General features: G+C 43.9%; 1 protein-coding gene across 6 annotated transcripts in view; it reads right to left on the reverse strand.

The window, feature by feature from the left end:
* Positions 1–16,962: 16,962 nt before the first annotated feature.
* Positions 16,963–20,418, reverse strand: part of LOC140481632 (nectin-3-like) — a 117,845-nt gene continuing 114,389 nt past the window's right edge. For all 6 annotated transcript variants that reach the window (XM_072578135.1, XM_072578137.1, XM_072578139.1 and 3 more), the window contains one exon: positions 16,963–19,494. In XM_072578135.1, the coding sequence (XP_072434236.1) occupies positions 19,459–19,494 (36 nt within the window). In that variant the 3' untranslated portion in view covers positions 16,963–19,458. The remainder of the gene's footprint in view (positions 19,495–20,418) is intronic.

Below are 20,418 nucleotides of genomic sequence, written 5' to 3' on the forward strand. Positions count from 1 at the left end.
GCGTATTTCCTTCTTACTAATCCTCTGTTGTTCTTTAAAAGCTTCCCAGTCCTCCGTTTTCCCGCTTATCTTCGCTAAGTTATACTTTTTCTCTTTTAACCTTATATGTTTCTTTACTTCCCTTGTCAGCCACGGCCGCCCATGTCTCCTCCTGGGATCTTTCTTCCTTTTAGGAATGAACTGATCCTGCATCTTCTGCATTATACACAGAAATATCTGCCATTGTTCCTCCACGGTCTTCCCTGTTAAGGTATTAAACCATTGAACTTTGGCCAGTTGCTCCCTCATAGCTCCATATTTCCCTTTATTCAACTGAAATATTGTCACTTCAGATTGTACCCACTCCCTCTCAAATTGCAGATTGAAGCTTATTGTATTATGGTCACTACTTCCCAATGGCTCCTTCACTTCGAGGTCACTGACCAATTCTGGTTCGTTACACAATACCAGATCCAGAATCGCCTTATCCCTGGTCGGCTCCAGCACCAGCTGCACTAAAAATCCATCTCTGAGGCACTCCACAAAGTCTCTTTCTTGAGGCCCGATACCATCCTGATTCTCCCAGTCTACCTGCATGTTAAAATCCCCCATAACAACTGTAGTAACATCTTTGCGACAAGCCAATTTCAGCTCCTGATTCAACTTACCTCCAACATCCAGACTACTGTTTGGGGGCCTGTAGATGACTCCCATGAGGGTCTTTTTACCCTTAGTGTTTCGAAGCTCTATCCACACTGACTCTACATCCCCTGACTCTAGGTCCGCCCGCGCAAGGGACTGAATATCCTCCCTTACCAACAAGGCCACCCCACCCCCTCTGCCCGTCAGTCTATCCTTACGATAACACATGTAGCCTTGAATATTCATTTCCCAGGCCCTGTCCCCATGAAGCCACGTCTCAGTTATCCCCACAATATCGTATCTGCCAATTTCCAAAAGAGCCTCAAGCTCATCCACCTTGTGTCTAATGCTTCGTGCATTCATATATAGAATTTTTAATTTGTTACTGCTCTCACCCTTCCCCTCAACCCTTATTTCACTCAACTTTACAGCATGATGCCTTTTCCAGTTTTCTGCCTCCTTGATACAGTTGTCTTTCTTGACTTCTCTTGTTCTAACTACCCCTTCAATTTCCTTTTTAAACATCCAGCTTGTCCCCTCCCCCCCGCTACTTAGTTTAAATGTAGCGGTGTTGCAGCAGAAAACCTGCCTGCCAGAATGCCGATCCCTGTTCTATTAAGGTGCAAGCCATCTCTCTTGTAGAATTTATGGTTACCATAAAATATACCCCAGTGATCCAAGAACTTGAAACCTTGCTTCCTGCACCAGTTCCCCAACCACACGTTCAAGTCCATTATCTCCCGGTTTCTGACCACACTAGCCCGAGGAACTGGAAGCAAACTGGAGATAACCACCTTGGACGTCCTGCTTTTTAGCCTTCTTCCTAGTTCTGCGAAGTCTCGCTGTAGTATGTTCCTCCTCTTCTTCCCGACATCATTTGTGCCGACGTGTACCACCACCTCGGGCTCTTCACCCTCGTCCTTGAGGATGTCCTGCACTCTGTCCGCGATGTCTTTCACTCTAGCACCAGGAAAGCAACACACCATCCTTAAATCCCGTCTGCTGCCACAAAAACCCCGGTCAGTTCCTCTCACGATGGAGTCCCCTATTACCACGGCTCTATGTGATGTCCGACTCTTCCGCTCTGCTTCTGCGGCAACTTTTGATTGACAAACATGGCCGCCTTGCGAACTGGTAGTGTCATCAGACTCTACTGTTTCCAAAAGCTTCAACTTGTATTTATGAAAGAATATCCTGGCATTGCAGGCAATTCAAAAGAGATTCACTCATCTGATTTATGGGATGGGAAGGCTAGAGCCTAATGGTATTCTCACTAGACTGTTGAAACAGAGACCCAGATAATGCACTCTGGGCTTGGGTTTGAATACTGCAGTATGACAGATGGTGGAATTTGAATCTAATGAAAATCTGGAATTAACAACATAACGATGGCCACGAATCCATTATTAATTGTAGGGAAAAGCCCATCTGGTTCTCTAATCAGGAAACAGATCTGTCATCTTTAGCTAGTCTGGACTACATGTGACTCCAGACCCACAGTTAGAGGTGGGCAACAAATGCTGGCCTAGCCAGCAACTCGCACATCCTGTGAATTAACAAAAAATAAGGTGATCTTTTTGAAATTTAGAAGATTTTGAGGAACTTCATGGGGCTTTTGGACAGCAGATGAGGAGTCCCAAATAGATTGACATCGATACAGAATAAGGGGAATCTGGACAGGACAACATGATGTTACGTGTGTGGCTCAGGAGACTGTAGGGAGTGTATGTCCATCATGTGGTTTCAGATGACACTGTTTGGTAACTTTCTTGTAAAACTTGCTAAATTGCTGCACTGTGAGATATTAACCTTATTATTTGAGGCAACTGATAAAACAGACAATATGGTTAGTACAAGTGGAACTATGAGATCTAAACACAGGAAAATAAATCCCCAAGATACAATCTAGAAGGAAAAACCAGCACAAGTGATGAATGAGTTACACTGATCGGACTCATCTTGTACACTTTAATACAGAGATCGAATATTGACCAGTATTCATTTCCAAGTCTAGATATTCTTCAGTTCTCTAAGCATGTTGCACATTTTTGCACGTAATGAAACCTATAGTCTGTGAAGGTCATATAGAAGATAACGACAGCTTTGTGTACAGGATGTGTAAGTTTGATAAGTCAACAGCTTAATATATTCAAATTAAATGTGGAAGGAATGCTTGCTATAAATTAACTAAAAGCATAAGACTTTGCTATTAATTAATCCAAACATAAAGGCTGAATAAAGTTTATTAAACAACCTACTTTGTAAGGCCAAAAATTATAAAAATATCTGCAAGGTGCCTTTTCGTTAAGGAAGAACCAATTGAATTCTGGCTGTGAGGCCCACCAAATGGCTAAGGGAAAGCGAATGAGTCAAGGAAGGCATGTCTGTGCATTTTAGATAACAGAGACCTATGAAATAGTGATAAAGTCATGTAGGAATTTCACTTTATGGTTCAAACGTACAGTTCAAAGCACTAATTTTTCTTTAGGAGAGACTTTTATAGGATTAGAAGACTCTGTCAATTTAACACTTCAGGACAACTAACATAAAATGAATATAAAAGAAGTTGCAAAAACAGCCACTTTGCTGCAATCAGAAGAAAGCAAACGTGTCAATTATTTTGCTCACAAGGACCTACAGTCAATAAGCACTGTAAATCCGAAATAAAAACAGAAATTTAGCACAAAAACACAAAAATTAGGAACAGGAGTCAGTCATTCAGCCTATTGAACCTGCCCAGCCATTTGTTAAGATAATAATTGATCCCATTAAGACTTATACTCTACTTTCCTGAAAACTCTCCATACCCATTATCTTCTTATTGGTCAAAAAACCTTGAAAATATTTGATAATCCAGTCTTCACTGTTCGTGAGGGAAGAGATTTCTAAACACTAACAACCTTCTGAGAGCTGACCATTGTGCCACAGTGCCACCCTCTAGTTTTGAACTCCCCTACCCTTGAGAAATGACCATTGCTATTCATCTTCTCTGTGTCCCATATGATTTTATACATCTCTATAAGTCACCCCTCAATCTCTTATGCTCCAGTTAAAAACATCCCAATCTAGTCCTGATAACATTGTTGTAAATCTTTTCTGCACCCTTTCCAATTTCATAATACCACTTCTATAACAAGGTTGTGATGAAGCTGCTCCTTTAACAAGATTATGCAGTTCTTGGTTTTTGTTTGAGGTTGTAAATGACACAGCCACCGAAAAGTCTGGGGTGGACGGTGTTTAGGACATATTTGATTATAGCTAACAGATACTGCCTCAGGCAGAGGCTTTCAAGTTTAATTAAAAAACTTGGACAATGAAAGGGGAGTGGCCAGTTTTCCCAGCTCAGCTTTTCTCTGGTTTGGTTTTTTTTAAAAGCAGTTGTGTGAAAAAGAAGCTACTGGACATACAGAAGCAGGTCCTAACTGGTACTCTCTCTCTGATTTCTATCCTGTAATAACTTGGGTTTGACTTTACCTTTTGTGCCAAGGTGTTTTCATGGGATTGATGCAAGTATTTGGAACAGCATCATTCAGTTGGGCTGATCTGTTAGGTTTTCGGCGAGGTTAAGCTATTGGCTATGTTGTTTTCTGTTGTTTGTATTTCATTCAGTAACCTTGTAAATAAATTCTGTTTTGTTTAAAACTAAGTGGTTTGACCAGGTGATTCTCTCCGGGAATATCCACTTTACACCTGCTTAAAACAACTAGCAAAGTTATGGTCTGGGATACCTTCTTGAAATGTTTTGAGTGGTCTGGCCTGGTCCATAACACTGTTTACATTACTCAAAAGTGTACACAGAGTGGTAAAGTAGGTTGCTTGCCTTCATTGCTCAGACTATTGAGTTATGGGAGTTGAGATGTCATGTTGCGGTTGTACAGAATGTTGGTGAGGCCATAGCCTTGTTAAAAGAACAGCTTTGTCAAGCATGTTATCAGGACAGGAGAGTTTGAGTTATGAGGAGTGGCAGGAGAGGTTGAGATTGTTCTAACTAGAGCACAGGAGATCGAGCTTATAGAGATATATAACATTTTACCGAACACTGATAAAGTGAATAGCAATGGTCTGTTCCCTAGGGCAGGGAGATTCAACATTAGAGGATGGCACCGTGGCTCAGTGGTTAGCACTGCTGTCTCATAGTGCCAGGTGTCTTAGTTTGATTTCTTCCTCGGATGACTGTGTGGAGTTTGCACATTCTCTCAGTGTCTGTGGGCATTTCCTCCTGATGCTCCGGTTTCCTCTCACAGACCAAAGATGAGCAAGTTAATTCGATTGTCCATGCTAAATTAGCCATAGTGTCCAGAGATGTACAGGCTAGATAGATTAGCCATGGGAAATGCAGGGTTATAGGGTTAGGGTGGGGAGATCATTGGAGGGTCAGTATGGGCCGAATGGCCTGTTTCCACACCATAGGGATTCTATGATTGTAGAGGGAAAAATTTTTAAAGTGAAAGGAGAAGGATTTAAAAGGAACGTGGGGGGCAAATGTTCTACAGAGAGGATGGTTCATGTGTGGAATAAACTGCCAGAGGAAGTGGTAGATGCAGGTACAGTTACAACATTCGTTGTACAGGTACATGAATAGAAAAGGTTTAAAGGGTTATGGGCCAAATGCAGGCAAATAGGATTCGCTTAGTTTGGGAAATTTGGTAAGCATGGACGAGTTGGACCAAACAGTCTGTTTCCATGTTTGTGGAAACCCTTTTGTCAAGTACAATGTGTGGAAACCATTTTGCCTCACATTCCGTGCCTGCCCTGTAGAAAGCTTGTTTATCCATGTCTGCCTGAGAAACAGTTGGCCTTGCAGCTGTGCAGATACTTGATAAACGAGTTCTTATCTTTGCAGGAACCTGTTCTTCTGTTTGCGAGAACCTATTGTATACTAACACCTGCTTATCATCTTCTAACCGATTCTGTCCAGACGCTACATGACTGAAGCTAATGCTGGGCAGGTTGCCCTATGCCTGCCCATTAGTCTGTAATTAACAGTCAGCTAATTGTAACCTACAAAGTCTCACGAATCTCTGTGTAACCCACTGGAGTGATTTGGACCATCCCATCGAGCTGGTCTCCTTGTTTCACCCCAAGATGTCACGAATAACCGTGTCAATACTCAAGGCTTGTGTGCGTGTTACTTTCTAAATTGACTGCTGTGTGCGAGCCACTCTCTAAGTAACTGGTTTTTGCCCAGCAATGTCGTTTGACTCTATAAATGCTGATGGAACCGTACAAGCATGGTGACACCACAACCAAAGTGCAATTTCAATACGCCTGCTGAAGAAGGGAAAGCATGCATTCAGATTAGCTCAATGAAGATTTCTGGGGAGTGTGGTGATTGTGATGAGGTCGGTCAGTTGGACATCATAACATAAATTCCTTGAATGGAGCTGTCAATCTGGTTCAATCAAGGAGATCTGGCTGACATAAATGTCTGCTGCATATGAGGCACACAGGGAAACTCTGGAATGGTAGCCCTTGTCTGGGAACACTGCAGGCATTTAAAATGACACAGGTGACAAGGATGCCTGTCTTTTGGTAGATATTGGAGATGGTGATAGCCCAGTATTATCACCAGACTATTTATCCAGGGACCGAGGTAATGTTCTGCTGACCTGGGTTCAAATCCACCATTGTCACCACTGCTTCAGGACACTTCTGCAGTGGTTCCTCAGGATGGTGCTTTAAGCCTAACCATGTTTCACTGCTTCAGCAATGAACTTCCCTCCATCATAAGGTCAAAAGTGGAGATGTTCGCCAATGATGGGTTACCATGGGTCTGGAGTCATATGTAGGCCAGAGAAGTGTAATTCCCTCTGGTCATTAGTGAATCTTATACATGAAGTTTGCAACTTTTTCTACATTCACCTGATATACATTGGAATGATTATTTGCAGTATACTTTAAGTTAGGGTCCCTCAATGGTGACTGCATGAGTCATTGGGTCATGACCTCTGAGACAGCAATGGTGACTGTGAAGTGGAGCCTCCTTTGTGACAGTCGTGGGACTGGCACCATGTCCAGCAGCACCACCAAGCAACTTCAGTAAAGTATTTGTGTATGCTCGTGCACTCCGTGAGCCGCATAATGAGGCAATTGGCGTCAGACACCCCACCACTCATTTTGGCCCCCTGTTCTGGGACATTTTGTTCTGGAATGAGACAGTGGGGGGGTTCAATGAAATGAAACTCACTAGAACAGCTGTGAGTGTTGGTGAGGTGTCCTGAGTGAGATGGCATCACAGAGGGCATGCAGGATGAGTCATCTGGGAGACTGTGGTGGGTGAGAGTGATCGAGGGAAGATGTTGCATGCAAGACTGAGTGCTGGCTTTGTGGGAGTTAAATGGAGTACAGGGTAAGGGTAGTATCCTGCTAATGCATGCAAATAGGCCTCTCGCTACTCGCAAACAAGTTTCTTGTCTTGGTAAATAAACCTCGGCTGCAGAATTGGACTTCTTTTCACAGTTCTGAGAATGTAACTTTTCTGAACTCACCGTATTCTTACGGCAGACTCAGCACTGCCTCATATTTCAGGGACTAGGAAAGACTGCCCTTGGCTCTTGGAATGGGTAGATCAGGTGACAGTCGGTGTAACATTATTGGGAACTGGAATGATTGTGTCGTAAGGGTTAGAATAACTGTGGAAAAGACTATGCAGAATAAGGATCAATTGAGGGAGTGTTGACTTAAAAGTGGCAAGAACAAAGTCTATCCAAATAGACAGGCATGAAAAGTAGCTGCAGAATAGGCAACCTTCAGAAGAGATGGTTCCAGCACAATTGAGCTGCATACCCTCAAAATGCAAAGCTGGTGCAAACAAATCCAGAGCAAGCTGGATGAAAATTGACAGACACTAAGATAAAGATGAAAGTATGCTTAAGACAATTGTCAGATATGGAACACAAAAGAGAACCAGGAAGAATATAGAAGGGTCAGAAGGGAGGTGAAAAAGCAAATAAGTCGAGAGAGAGATTATGTAAAACCCTGGCTGTTAGCTTTATAAGGGATCTCAAAGTCTTCTACGGGACAAAAAAGATGTTAAAAAGAAAAGTAGGGACAATTGACACCAAAAAGGTGATTGAAACGTGGAGACAGAGACATAGCTGAGGAATGAAATTAATACTTTCCTCATCTTTGCCAAAGAAACAGGTCATGTGGCTGAAGCTAATTCAGTCTCAAAGGTCCAAATTGATAAAGCAGATTGTAATTCAGATTGACAAGGTACTGGGACTAGACGCCATGCATCCAAGCGAACTGAAGGAAGTGTGAATGGAAATTGAAGGTGCATGGCCATGGATACATCTGTTATTCTTCTTGACACCCCATGACATTCCAACAGTTTCTGGTTTCCTGGCTCTAACTACCTCTTCACCATGTGTACCCAGTGGTGCTCGAAGTTTGGGAAACTGCAACATTTAAAAATACGTGTAAGGGTAAGCCCAGCAGCTGCAGAGACCAGTCAGTTTAACTTCAGTGCGAGATAACATTTAGAAACAATGACCCAGATATTCTGATGATCAGACAGTCATTGAAGCAGCAAAGAGTAGAGGTGTGTATCAGGGTTATGCAGAATCTCCAGCATAGCTGATGTGGAAAATGCTCAGGAAATTAATGCAACCTCCCTGCATCTCCCCCAGAGTTCATTCGAATAAGAGAAATTTAGGAAATACAGAGTCACTTAAGCTTAACAGAAAACATTAGAGATCCACAGCCGGTCTAATTGCTGGTTAACTGAGGGAGGGCCACCATTTCTGGAAAAGGTTGTGGAGGAGTTCAAGAACAAGGAATGCTCCACAAATCCCAAAACTAAAGCCACTGTGGGAAATGAGGCAAATCAAAGGAGGAAGTGTTGAATGAGAGATCATTCCCAGCTGGGATGGGAAGAGAGTGCTGCTGGATCTGGATTGTTCAACCTTCCACTTGAAGAAGGCGCTCAGATCAACCTGATAATGAATGGGGGTGGAAAGGGACTGGGTACACACGGGGAAGAAGAGGTAGTTAGAGCCAGGAAACCAGAAACTATTGGAATACCATGGGGTGTCAAGAAGAATAACAGATGTATCCTGGAAGAGGCTGAAAAAGAGGGAGAAAAGTTAGTGAAGGTATTAGGAAAAATGTTCACTGAGGCATGAACATACCGAGGGAGGAGATGATGGCATAGTTAGACTGCTAATGGACTAGTGATCCGGAGCCACAGGTAAATGTTTGAGGATATAGGTTTGAACTCCATCCTGGCAGATGGTGTAGTTTGAATTTAAAAATACAGAATAACAAACGAGTCTCAAGGCAACTGTGTAACCATTGATACTTGGTATATTAAAAAATTGTTACTGAAGTCCATTACAAAAGGAAATCTGCCCATCCTGACCTGACTTAGTCTACAGGTGACTCCCAACCCAGAGCAATGTGTTGATACTTGGAACTCGGAGGGATGGTTAACACGTGCTGGCTGAGCCAGTGGTGCACAAATCCTCTGAACAATGGATCTACTGGGGCAGCAGTGTTTAGGGAACTAGATAGGGGTGGGAGGTTGTGGAGGAAAGACCTCCAGAGATAGTAAGGTCTGTGACAGTCTTGTAAAGAATGACTAGGGGCTCAGTGGTGGGATCATGGTCTGGGGGAAATTGGAAAAAAGGTTTTGAGTGTTTGTGCTCACGCTTTTCAAGATAGAAGTCCAAATTCCACAGAAGACCACCCTTTTAGGTAGTTTTGACAGCAAAGTCAGGGTAACACCCGAGGGAAGTGAGTGCAGGTGTAACGATGGAAGATAAGTTCGTGGGAAAGGGAATGCGGAGAAATGGTGGATGCTCACAATCTTGATGAAAAGATCAAGAGTGAGATCAGAGGCCAGAGGGAATGGTCCAGGGGTTTCAGAACAATCTTTGAAATGAGTATAAAGGTCTGTGGAACTTGATGATGAGCTGCCCAATGAAAGAGGCACGACAATGATGAAAGAAGAGTGGAGAGTGTAGTGCTAGAAGAGCACGGCAAGTCAGGCAGCATCCGATGAGCAGGAAAATCGATGTTTCGGGCAAAAGGCCCTACATCAGAAATGGGGCTGGGAGGCTCGGGGGTGGAGAGATGCAGGAAGAGTTGAACATTGTGCTGCTTCTGAAAACCATTGATACAGGAATGTAAGGGATAAAACAGAACTCTTTGCTGAGCATAGACCATTCAGCCATCTCGCAAACTAAGCTAACCAAGGGAGAAAGGAATCACTTGAGGGGTGACTGGTTAAAATAGAAAGTAAAACACAACAGAACAGTGTACAATGTTGATATTGATAACCCAGAATGTGTCAGGTTGTGCAAATTTAAGAGCACACCAGTAGATAGGGTCACAGATTTACAAATATTGAAACAAAAATACAGAAGTAAAGCCTGTGGCTTGGAATAGATGTAGAATTCCATCAGAAAATGAATGTATTGGTAGGACAAACAGAAACTAATGTGTATGGTCTTATAGCAATTTTAGGGAATGGTTGGTTGCAAGATGACAAGACTGGCCCCTAGATTGTCAATGTTATTTGCTATTTTGGAAGGAAGGGAAGCTTGGAAAACATGGTGGTGTAGCTCTGTTTATTAAGCATAACATTATTTAGTTTTGGGACCTTAGTTTAGAAAGTCAAGATGCAGAATAATTTGGGTATAGAGTTAAGGACACTGAAGGACAGAGTAAAACACTTAATAACAGGTGTTTTTCAGAAAGGTCAAAATCTCAAGCCCTGTGTGCTGATGAAGAATCTTACTAATATTGACTGTTTCTCACCCCACAGATGCTTCCAGACCTGGGGTTCTTCAACATGTCCTGCTTTTGTTTCAGATGTCCAGCATCTGCAGTATTTTACTTTTTTAATATAGACTGCATAAATCAGACAGACAATGGGCAAAGTGTATCTCGGACAACTTATTAGAACAGCACAGTTTAATGCTAAAGTTGGTAAAATAAAAACAGCCTGAATGAGTGAGGTCTAGCTCCCACAGTACCTGAACTTCTTTCAGTTTTAGCCTTCAGTAGCTGTTGGTGGAGCCTTGAAACTTGGTGTAGAAGGTATTATTCTTCTCTCTGTTTCAGCTAAAAGCTGGGGTTCTCTTCCTGCTTCTAGAATTGCATGTGAGACAGTCTATTTTACTTATGGATACTGTCATGGATAGATACATCAGCATAGACTGTCCACCCCTTGCTTGCAAAATCTGCAACAGTTGTGTCCAATATTAGAAGTGATTCTTCAATTGGACAAGGTTTGTAGGATAATCGTAAATGTGTGAAGAATTGTACTGGCAAACAATTTAGGATTGTCAGTCACTTTCACAGTAGACTGCAAGATACATGGGTCAGTACACAGGGCAATGTTTTGTGTAGACAAAAAGAACATGTGCATATACCATACCTGTTTCAGCTCAACAAAATAAATAATACATACCTGCTGATTCATTTCTCATGGCAACACACTGACCAATCAAGATCAACCTGTCAGTTTTAAAATCAAAACCAAGCTTGGCAGTTAACAAGCTACATTCTCCATGGCAATGTCTCAACCAGAGACCACTTGCCAGCCTGTCAGCACTCTCAATAGACAATAGCCAATAGGTGCAGGAGTAGGCCATTCAGCCCTACGAGCCTGCACCGATATTCAATATGATCATGGCTGATCATTCCTAATCAGTATCCTCTTCTTGCCTTATCTCCATAACCCTTGATTCCACTATCATTGAGAGCTGTAACCAACTCTTAAATGAATCCAGAGACTGGGCCTCCACTGCCCTCTGGGGAAGAGCAGTCCACACAGCCACCACTCTCTGGGTGAAGAAGTTTCTCCTCATCTCGGTCCTAAATGGTCTACCCTGTATTTTTAAGCTGTGTCCTCTGGTTCGGCACTCACCCATCAGCGGAAACATGTTTCCTGCTGCCAGAGTGTCCAATCCTTTCATAATCTTATATGTCTCAATCAGATCCCCTCTCAGTCTTCTAAACTCAAGGGTATACAAGCCCAGTAGCTTCAGTCTTTCAGTGTAAGGTAATCCTGCCATTCCAGGAATTGACCTAGTGAACCTACGCTGCACTCCCTCAATAGCCAGAATGTCTTTCCTCAAATTTGGAGACCAGAACTGCACACAGTACTCAAGGTGTGGTCTCACCAGGGCCCTGTACAGCTGTAGAAGTACCTCTTTGCTTTTATACTCAATCCCTCTTGTTATGAAGGCCAGCATGCTATTAGCCTTCTTCACTCCTTTCATACAGCATAAATTTTGGCTTCCCTTTATTGAAAATTTTGTGAAGTATCTCTGCAGTGATTGTAATGAGGTCAGCCAGGTGGACCTCATAGTATATGAGCTCCGTGATTGGGCTGTTAATCTGGTCCAATGAGGGAGCCCTAGCTGACAGACATAACTGGGAGTGTCAGAGATCTTCATGATTTCAAGATGAAAAACGTTAATAAACTATGTCAAAGTCACTACATTTAAAATATTAATCTCTGTTTTTCTGTCCACAGATGCTACCAGACCTGCTGAAATTCTCCAACAATTTCTGTTTTTGTACCATGAGCCCTTATACTGTTCTGAAATGTTTCAACCATTTAAGTACTCCGCGCTGACAGATTCTCCAAGCAGACTGAATTCCTCCATGTTGTAGGAATAAGGTAAGACAATAAAAATAATTTATATAAGACAGTGTATAAAAGGGTTAAGTGATACCATGAAGTAAGCTCTACCCATTTGCACATAAAGGACAGTTCCTAACAGGAGCTAACCAGTTCTCCAGTTGTTATTTATGTATTCCAGATGTTTCTTCCAGGTTTTTTCTATATTGGGGAGGCCAAATGTAAACTAAGGGAATGATTCTCTGAGCATCTCAGCCATGCCCACCTGGACCTCCCAGTCACTGCCCATTTTAATTCCCCTTCCCACTGTCTTTCTGACATGACCATCCTTGGCCTTCTCCATTGCCGAAATGAATCCGACTGCAAATTGGAGGAACAACACATCATCTTCTTCTTGGGCAACCTACAGCCCGGAGGACTCAACATTGAGTTCTCCAATTTCAAATATCCTCCCTTCCCATCCCCTGAATCCCTTCCCAGCCCATGCCCCTCCCTTCCGTACCTCTCAGCCATGTACTGGATTCGTCCCTTCCATCGACCAATCAGATTGTACCCTCTACCTGTCTTCATCTGTCGAGGAGAAAGTGAGGACTGCAGATGCTGGAGATCAGAGCTGAAAATGTGTTGCTGGAAAAGCGCAGCAGGTCAGGCAGCATCCAAGGAACAGGAGAATCAATGTTTCGGGCAAAAACCCCTTTTTTTACAGCTCCCCTTATTCCCACCACAGTCCTGAAGAAGGGTTACACGCAAAACGTCAACTTTTCCACCTCCTGATGGTGCGTGGTTTGCAGTGCTCTCCCAGCCTCCTGCCTGTCTATCTTGGATTCCAGCATCTGCAGCTTTTGATTTGTCAGATGTTTCAGTAGCAGTAATGTCTACTTACTGTGAAGTGAAGCATGAGGTTGTACTAGGGACTCTCATGTATTTCAGATGCAATGTAAACAGCTATTAAGTGCAATTTAATAAACCTATTATACTGTTTATCAAGATTGGGCTAATCTTCTGAGCATTCTATACGGGCATTCTTTCCCACATTGTATCAGCAATTTATCAATAGACTTTTTAACAGTAAGAAGGGTTGGTGGCAGTTAATCTACCCAGGGCTGTCAGCTCGTTCAGCTGGATACTACTATAACTTTGAATGATCCTGGTTGCACACGAATTCAAAGTTATTAGACATTTCAGGGACAGAAAAAGCAATTACTGCCAGGCACATGCCAGTCTTGACATGGGCTGCATTCAGCACAGCCAATCCACCTTCACCTACTTATGGTCCTCATTATCAGCTACTCTTCCTCCCTGACAGACTGCCATCGATCAAACTGATGTAATCAACCAGGCTTTAAGGGGGCCACACCTGCAGTTTCTCTGAAAACCTCATTCCATCTTGCAGTTACATTTGAAAGCAACCTCTGGGAGATAAACTGTGGAGACCATCCCCCCCATCTGCTGAGGTATTTTTGCAATTCTGAAATCATACCCAACAATTTGCATTTTGACCCAGAAAACTAGGCCTATGTGAAAAGTACAGACTAAAATCTGTTCAATATTTCTCAATCTGTTGTGTGGTATCTCAAAAGATGTTTAGAAGGTGCACTATTCAATGAGTTTTGAGTCCAGTGACCCTTCTACAAAACTGATAGCATCCAAGCAAAGGTGTTCAATGTTGAAGACCGGGGTTTGGACAAGGATGGGGCGGGATGGAGTGAGTGGAAAGGTAGTGATGGAACTCCGAGAGAAAGGGAAGGATAGTTAGAGAGACAAAGAAATTAATGATAGTCTGCCGGGGTGAAGGAAAAGCTGATAATGGGAGCCATAGGTAGGTGAAAATAGTTTGGCTGTGCTGAAAACAGCCCATGGCTTGACTGGTATGTGTCTAGTTGTGGCAGCCAGCTGGAGGTGGTGGACATATTTGGATATTCCCGTCTCCTTCCTTGTCAACATTCCACAGGGACCATTCCCTATGGACGGCCTAGTCCACTTCTCTTTCACTGTCAACATCTACCCACACTCCCACAGCGCCTTCCCATGAAATCGCAGAAGGCGTCGTATGTACCAGTTACTTCCTCCCTCCTCACTATCCAAAGCCCCAGATGCATTTTCCAAGTAAAGCAGCAATTTATCTGCATTTCATTTAATCTAGTCTACTGCATTTGCTGCTCACAGTGTGGTCTCCTGTACACCACTGAGACAGAATGTAGAGTGAGTGACCACTATATGGAACATCAATCTTCTCTTTGTAAAGAATGACCCTGAGCTTCCTGTTGCCTGCCACTTCAACACACCTGGTTAGAGACAAAATAAACTGCAGATGCTGGAATCCAAGGTAGACCAGCAGGAGGCTGGAAGAACACAGCAAGCCGGGCAGGATCAGGATGTGGGGAAGTTGACGTTTTGGGTATAACCCTTCTTCAGGATTACCATGCTCTCTGTCTTGGGCCTGCTGCAGTGCTCCAGCGAGGTTCAGTAAAGCTGAAAGAACAGCATCTCATTGTCCACTTGGGAACTCTACAGCCTTCAGGATCAATATCAAGGTTAGTGATTTGAGGTCCTGAATATCATCTTCCATATCCTTTACCCACCCCAACACGCCAGACCCTGTCATGAGATGCTGCTTTCAGCACAGTCAACCCATTTCCACTAAAAACAGAAACTGCCGTAAAAATTCAGCAGATCTTGGCGATGGAGGAGGCTCAGGACCGGCATGTCCTTGGCGGAGTGGGAGGGGGAGTTAAAGTGTTCAGTTACAGGGCGGTGGATTTGGATGGTGTGGGTGTCCTAGAGATGTTCCCTGAAATGATCTGCAAGTTGGCATCCTGTCTCCGCAATGTAAATGAAACCGCATTGGGTCCAACTGATGCTGTAAATGGTGTATGTGGGAGTACATTTCTGTCAGATGTGGAAGGATTCTTTGGGACCTTGTTTGGAGGTAAGGGGGGAGGTGTGGGCACAGGTTTTGCACTTTTTACGATGGCAGGGAAAGGTGCCAGGAGATGGGGGGGGGTTGGTGGAGGGCATTGACCTGACAAGGAAGTCGCAGGGAGAATGGTCTCTCCGAAACTCAGATCGGGATGGGGAGGGAAACATATCTCTGGTGATGGGGTCTGTTTGGAGGTGACAGGAAATGGCGGAGGATGATATGGTGTATCTGGAGGTTGGCGCAGTGGAAGGTGAGGAGTAGGATTTTATTTTCCCTTTTGTGATTGGAGGGGTCGGGTTCAAGGGCAGAGGTGTGGGAAATAGAGGTTACGCTGGAGAGCATTGTGGATCATGTGTGAGGGGAAATTATAGTCTCTGCAGAAGACGACCTTGTTCTATGGTGGAATTGGTCCTCCTGGGAGCAGATGTGGTGGAGGTGGAGGAATTGGGAATAAAGGATAGCGTTTTTACAGGAGGCAGGGTGGGAGAAGGTGTAGTCTAGATAGCTGTGAGAGTCAGTGGGTTTGTAGTAGACATCTGTGTTGAGTCGGTCACCGTAAATGGAGATGGAGAGGTTCAGGAAGGGGAGGGAGGTTTCTGATATGGTCCAGGTGAACTTAAGGTCAGAGTGGAAGGTGTGAGGGAAGTTGATGAACTGTTCAACCCACACATAGGAGCATGACGTGGCGCTGATACAGTCATCGATGTAGCGGAGGAAATGGTGGGGAATGGTGCTGGTGTAGCTGTGGAAGATGGATTGTTCTATGTACCTGACCAAGGGGCAGGCATAGCTGGGCCCGACCCCTGTTGGTCTGCAGGAAGTGGGAGGATTGGAAGGAGAGGTTGTTGAGCATAAAGACCAATTCAGCCAGTCGAATGAGAGTATCAGTGAACGAGTACAGGTTGGGTAGACGTGAGATTAGATGGCTTACAGTGTGGAAACAGGCCCTTTGGCCCAACAAGTCCACAGCGACCCGTCGAAGCCCAACCCACACAGACCCATTCCCCTACATTTACCCCTACACCTAACTCTAGGGGCAACTTAGCATGGGTAATTCACCTAACCTGCACATTTTTGGACTGTGAGAGGAAGAAACGGAAGGCTTGGAGGCCTTGGTCATGGATAGATGTGTACATGGACTGGATGCCCATGGTGAAGATAAGGCATTGGGAGCTGGGGAAATGAAAGTCATGGAGGAGGTGGAGGGTGTGGATGGTGTGCTGAACGTAGGTGGGGAGTTCCTGGACTAAGGGGAACAGGACGATGTCAAGTTCAGAGATAAGTTCGGTAAGTTTGCCAAGGGTGTATTTATGTGACGTTACTACATTGGAACAGTTACTGTCCAGTAGAGGTAGTTCTCCTGTAATGCTATAATTGCATTCCAGGGAAACATCACTTAATAGAAATAATGGGGGCTATGAGAAAAGTGGGGTTTGGGGCAGACCGGTAAAAAATATCACGCACCCTCACTCAAAAATCTAAAACAAAATATAGCACGGCCTGAGTGTAGGTTGAAAATATATTTATTAACAGAATTAAATTTAACACAATATGTTTAAAAGAACCAATGTAAGTAAGCAGCTCTCTGTATGGTCCCTCCATCTTGGGAGGAAGAACTTCTCTTCTTCTGCCTCAGCACCTTACAACCACATGGCATCAACTTCACACGTTCCCAAACCTCCCCTCCCCTTACCTCATCCCAGATCCAACCCTCAACTTGTCACCACCCTCTTGACCTGTACTACCTGTCCGTTTCCCTTCCAACCTATCCACTCCACCCTCCCTACTGACCTACCACAATTACCACTCCCCCCCCCCCCCATCTGCCTTCCCACCTACCACTACCGATATACCAACTCAAGTGTTAGTTTGCTGTCCATCTCTATCTTAGTTTGTGTGTTTTTGGAGAAACAAACAAACCTTCCTTCTCCTCCCCAGCTCCAAACACACACTCTCTCTTGATCGTCAATTGGAGAGAACACTGAGCAGAGAAACTCAAGCTGTTTGATCTGAGTTAGAGTGGGGAGCACAACTTTTCTCCCATGGTCACTTTCTAATTGAATTTTCCTTAGTGTTTATGGGCCATTCATGGGTTCCTGTTGATGCTCGCCCTGGGTACTTTCAGTGCTGCCGCTCAAGTTACCACTCAACTTGCACTGTAATTATGATCTTATTCAGTAACTAATTTTGCATGTCAGATAATGTGATATTTCTTAAAAATATCTAGTGTCAGATTTAAAACAGAAAACTAAATGATTTGATGTCCAAAAAATGTACACAAAATTATAAATAAAATTGACTGTACAGTTAAGAAATTCACATACCTACAAACAAATCAAAAGCAATGTCAGGATAACAATGAGGTACCGTGGCTCAGTGGCTTGTTCTGTTGCCTCACATTTCCAGGGACCAGGGGTCGATTCCAGCCTCAGGTGATTGTGTGGAGTTTGCATGTTCTCTTTGTGTCTGTGTGGAGTTCATCTCATGCTCCAGTTTCCTCCAATATGTTCAGTGTATTGGCCAAGTTAAATTGTCCATAGTGTTCAGGGTTGTGTAGATTAGGTGCATTAGTCAGGGGAAATGTACACTAATAAGGTAGGGTCATGGGTCTGGGTGGGATACTTTTCAGAGGGTCGGTGTGAAGTTGTTGGGCCAAAGGGCCTGTTTCCACACCGTAGGAATTCTGACTCTGGAAGGCTGATAAGGTGACTGTGACAGTGTTTTGTCTTCAGACTCATCGATGAGACTAAGGTTCCCCATGGGAAACTAATAGAGAAAGTGAAGTCACATGGTGTGCAGGGTGTTCTAGCTACGTGGATAAAGAACTGGTTGAGCAACAGGACACAGAGAGTAGTAGTTGAAGGGAGTCTCTCGGAATAGAGAAATCTGATCAGTGGTGTTCCACAGAGATCGGTGTTGGGGCCGCTGTTGTTTGTGATATAAATAAATGATCTGGAAGAAGGCACTGTTGGTATGATCAGCAAGTTTGCAGATGACACGAAGAATGGGGGAGTAACAGAAAGCATAAGGGACTGTCAAAGAATACAGAAGAATATAGATAGACTGGACAGTTGGGCGGAGAAGTGGCAGATGGAGTTCAATCCAGGTAAATGTAAGGTGATGCATTTAGGCAAGTCTAATTCTGGAGCGAATTATACAGTGAATGGAAGAATTTGTGTTGCAGATGTTTCGTCCCCTGTCTCGGTGACATCCTCAGTGCTTGGGAGCCTCCTGTGAAGCGCTTCTGTGATCCGGCATTTATAGTGGTATCATCCACACATTCAATCAATAAGCACATTGACCTGGACCCAATATACCGGCCACTGTAACGGACAGCTGGAGCTGACAACCGGAAGCAGCAGATTCAAACCACTACAAATGCTGGAGGAAAGATCACAGAAGCGCTTCACAGGAGGCTCCCAAGCACTGAAGATGTCACCTAGACAGGGGACGAAATGTTTGCAAGACAAATTCCCAGCTCGGCGAACAGAACCACAACAACGAGCACCCGAGCTACAAATCTTCTCCCAAACTTTGAGTGAATGGAAGAGCCTTGGGAAAAGTTAATGAGCAGAGAGATCTGGGAGTGCAGGTCCATTGTACCCTGAAGGTTGCTGCACAGGTGGATAGAGTGGTCAAGAAGGCATATGGTATGCTTGCCTTCATCGGACGGGGCCGGGGCATTGAGAATAAGAGCTGGCAGGTCATGTTAAAATTGTACAAGACATTTGGTTCGGCCGCAATTAGAATACTGTGTACAGTTCTGGTCGCCACATTACCAAAAGGATGTGGACACTTTGGAGAGGGTGCAGAGAAGGTTTATGAGGATGTTGCCTGGTATGGAAGGTGCTAGCTATGAAGAGAGGTTGTTTAGGTTAGGTTTGTTTTCATGAGAGAAAAGGAGATTGAGGAGGGAACTGATTGAGGTTTACAAAATCATGAAGGGTAGAGACAGGGTAGGTAGAGATAAGCTTTTCCCAGTGTGAAGGATTCAATAATGAGAGGCCACGCTTTCAAGCTGAGAGGTGAAAAGTTTAAGGGGATACACGTGGCAAGTATTTTACACAGAGGGTGGTGGGTGTCTGGAATGTGTTGCCAGCAGAGGTGGTAGAGGCAGGCACGGTAGATTCATTTAAGATGCGTCTGGGCCGATGCATGACTAGGTGGGGAGCAGAGGGATACAGATGCTTAGGAACTGGGCGACAGGTTTAGGCAGTAGATTTGGATTGGCTCAGGCTTGGAGGGCTGAAGGGCCTGTTCCTGGGCTGTAAAGTTTCTTTGTTCTTTCTTTGTTCTTTGACGCTCCAGTTGCATCTGTCAATCAATTTGATTCATCAGATGGTTCATTTTCTTCCACCTGTGGGTAAACAGAAATACAGATCATGTAGAATTTAGTGGAATACAGTAAAGGCTCAAGAAGCTGAACAACGATTAACAGTGATATACATTCACCAAGATTTCAGTGAAGAGTCAGCAACGTTTAAGAAAGATGGTAAGGACAAGCCAGGTAATTGTAGACCAGTGAGCCTGACGTCAATGTGAGCAAGTTGTTGAAGGGAATCCTGAGGGACAGGAAGTACATGTATTTGGAAAGGCAAGGACTGATTAGGGATAGTCAACATGGTTTTGTGCATGGGAAATCATGTCATACAAACTTGATTGAGTTTTTTGAAGAATTAACAAAGAGGATTGATGAGTGCAGAGCAGTGAATGTGATCTATATGGACTTCAGTAAGGCGTTCGACAAAGTTCCCCATGGGAGACTGATTAGCAAGGTTAGATCTCATGGAATACAGGGAGAACTAACCATTTAGATACAAAACTGGCTCAAAGGTAGAAGACAGAGGGTTGTTGGTGGAGGGATGTTTCTCAGACTTAAGGCTCGTGACCAGTGGAGTGCCACAAGGATTAGTGCTGGGTCCTCTACTTTTTTGTCATTTACCTAAATGGTTTGGATGCGAGCATAAGAGGTACAGTTAGTAAGTTTGCAGATGATACCAACATTGGAGGTGTGGTGGACAGCGAAGAGGGTTACCTCAGATTACAACAGGATCTTGATCAGATGGGCCAAGGGTCTGAGAAGTGGCAGATGGAGTTTAATTCAGATAAATGCGAGATGCTGTGTTTTGGGAAAGGAAATCTTAGCAGGACTTATACACTTAATGGTAAGGTCCGAGGGAGTGTTGATGAACAAAATGACCTTGGAGTGTAGGTTCATAACTCCTTGAAAGTGGAGTCACAGGTAGATAGGATAGTGAAGAAGGTTTTTGGTATGCTCTCG

Source organism: Chiloscyllium punctatum, chromosome 9 (genome assembly GCF_047496795.1).
Source record: "Chiloscyllium punctatum isolate Juve2018m chromosome 9, sChiPun1.3, whole genome shotgun sequence".
In the NCBI taxonomy this organism is placed as follows: Eukaryota; Metazoa; Chordata; class Chondrichthyes; order Orectolobiformes; family Hemiscylliidae; genus Chiloscyllium; species Chiloscyllium punctatum.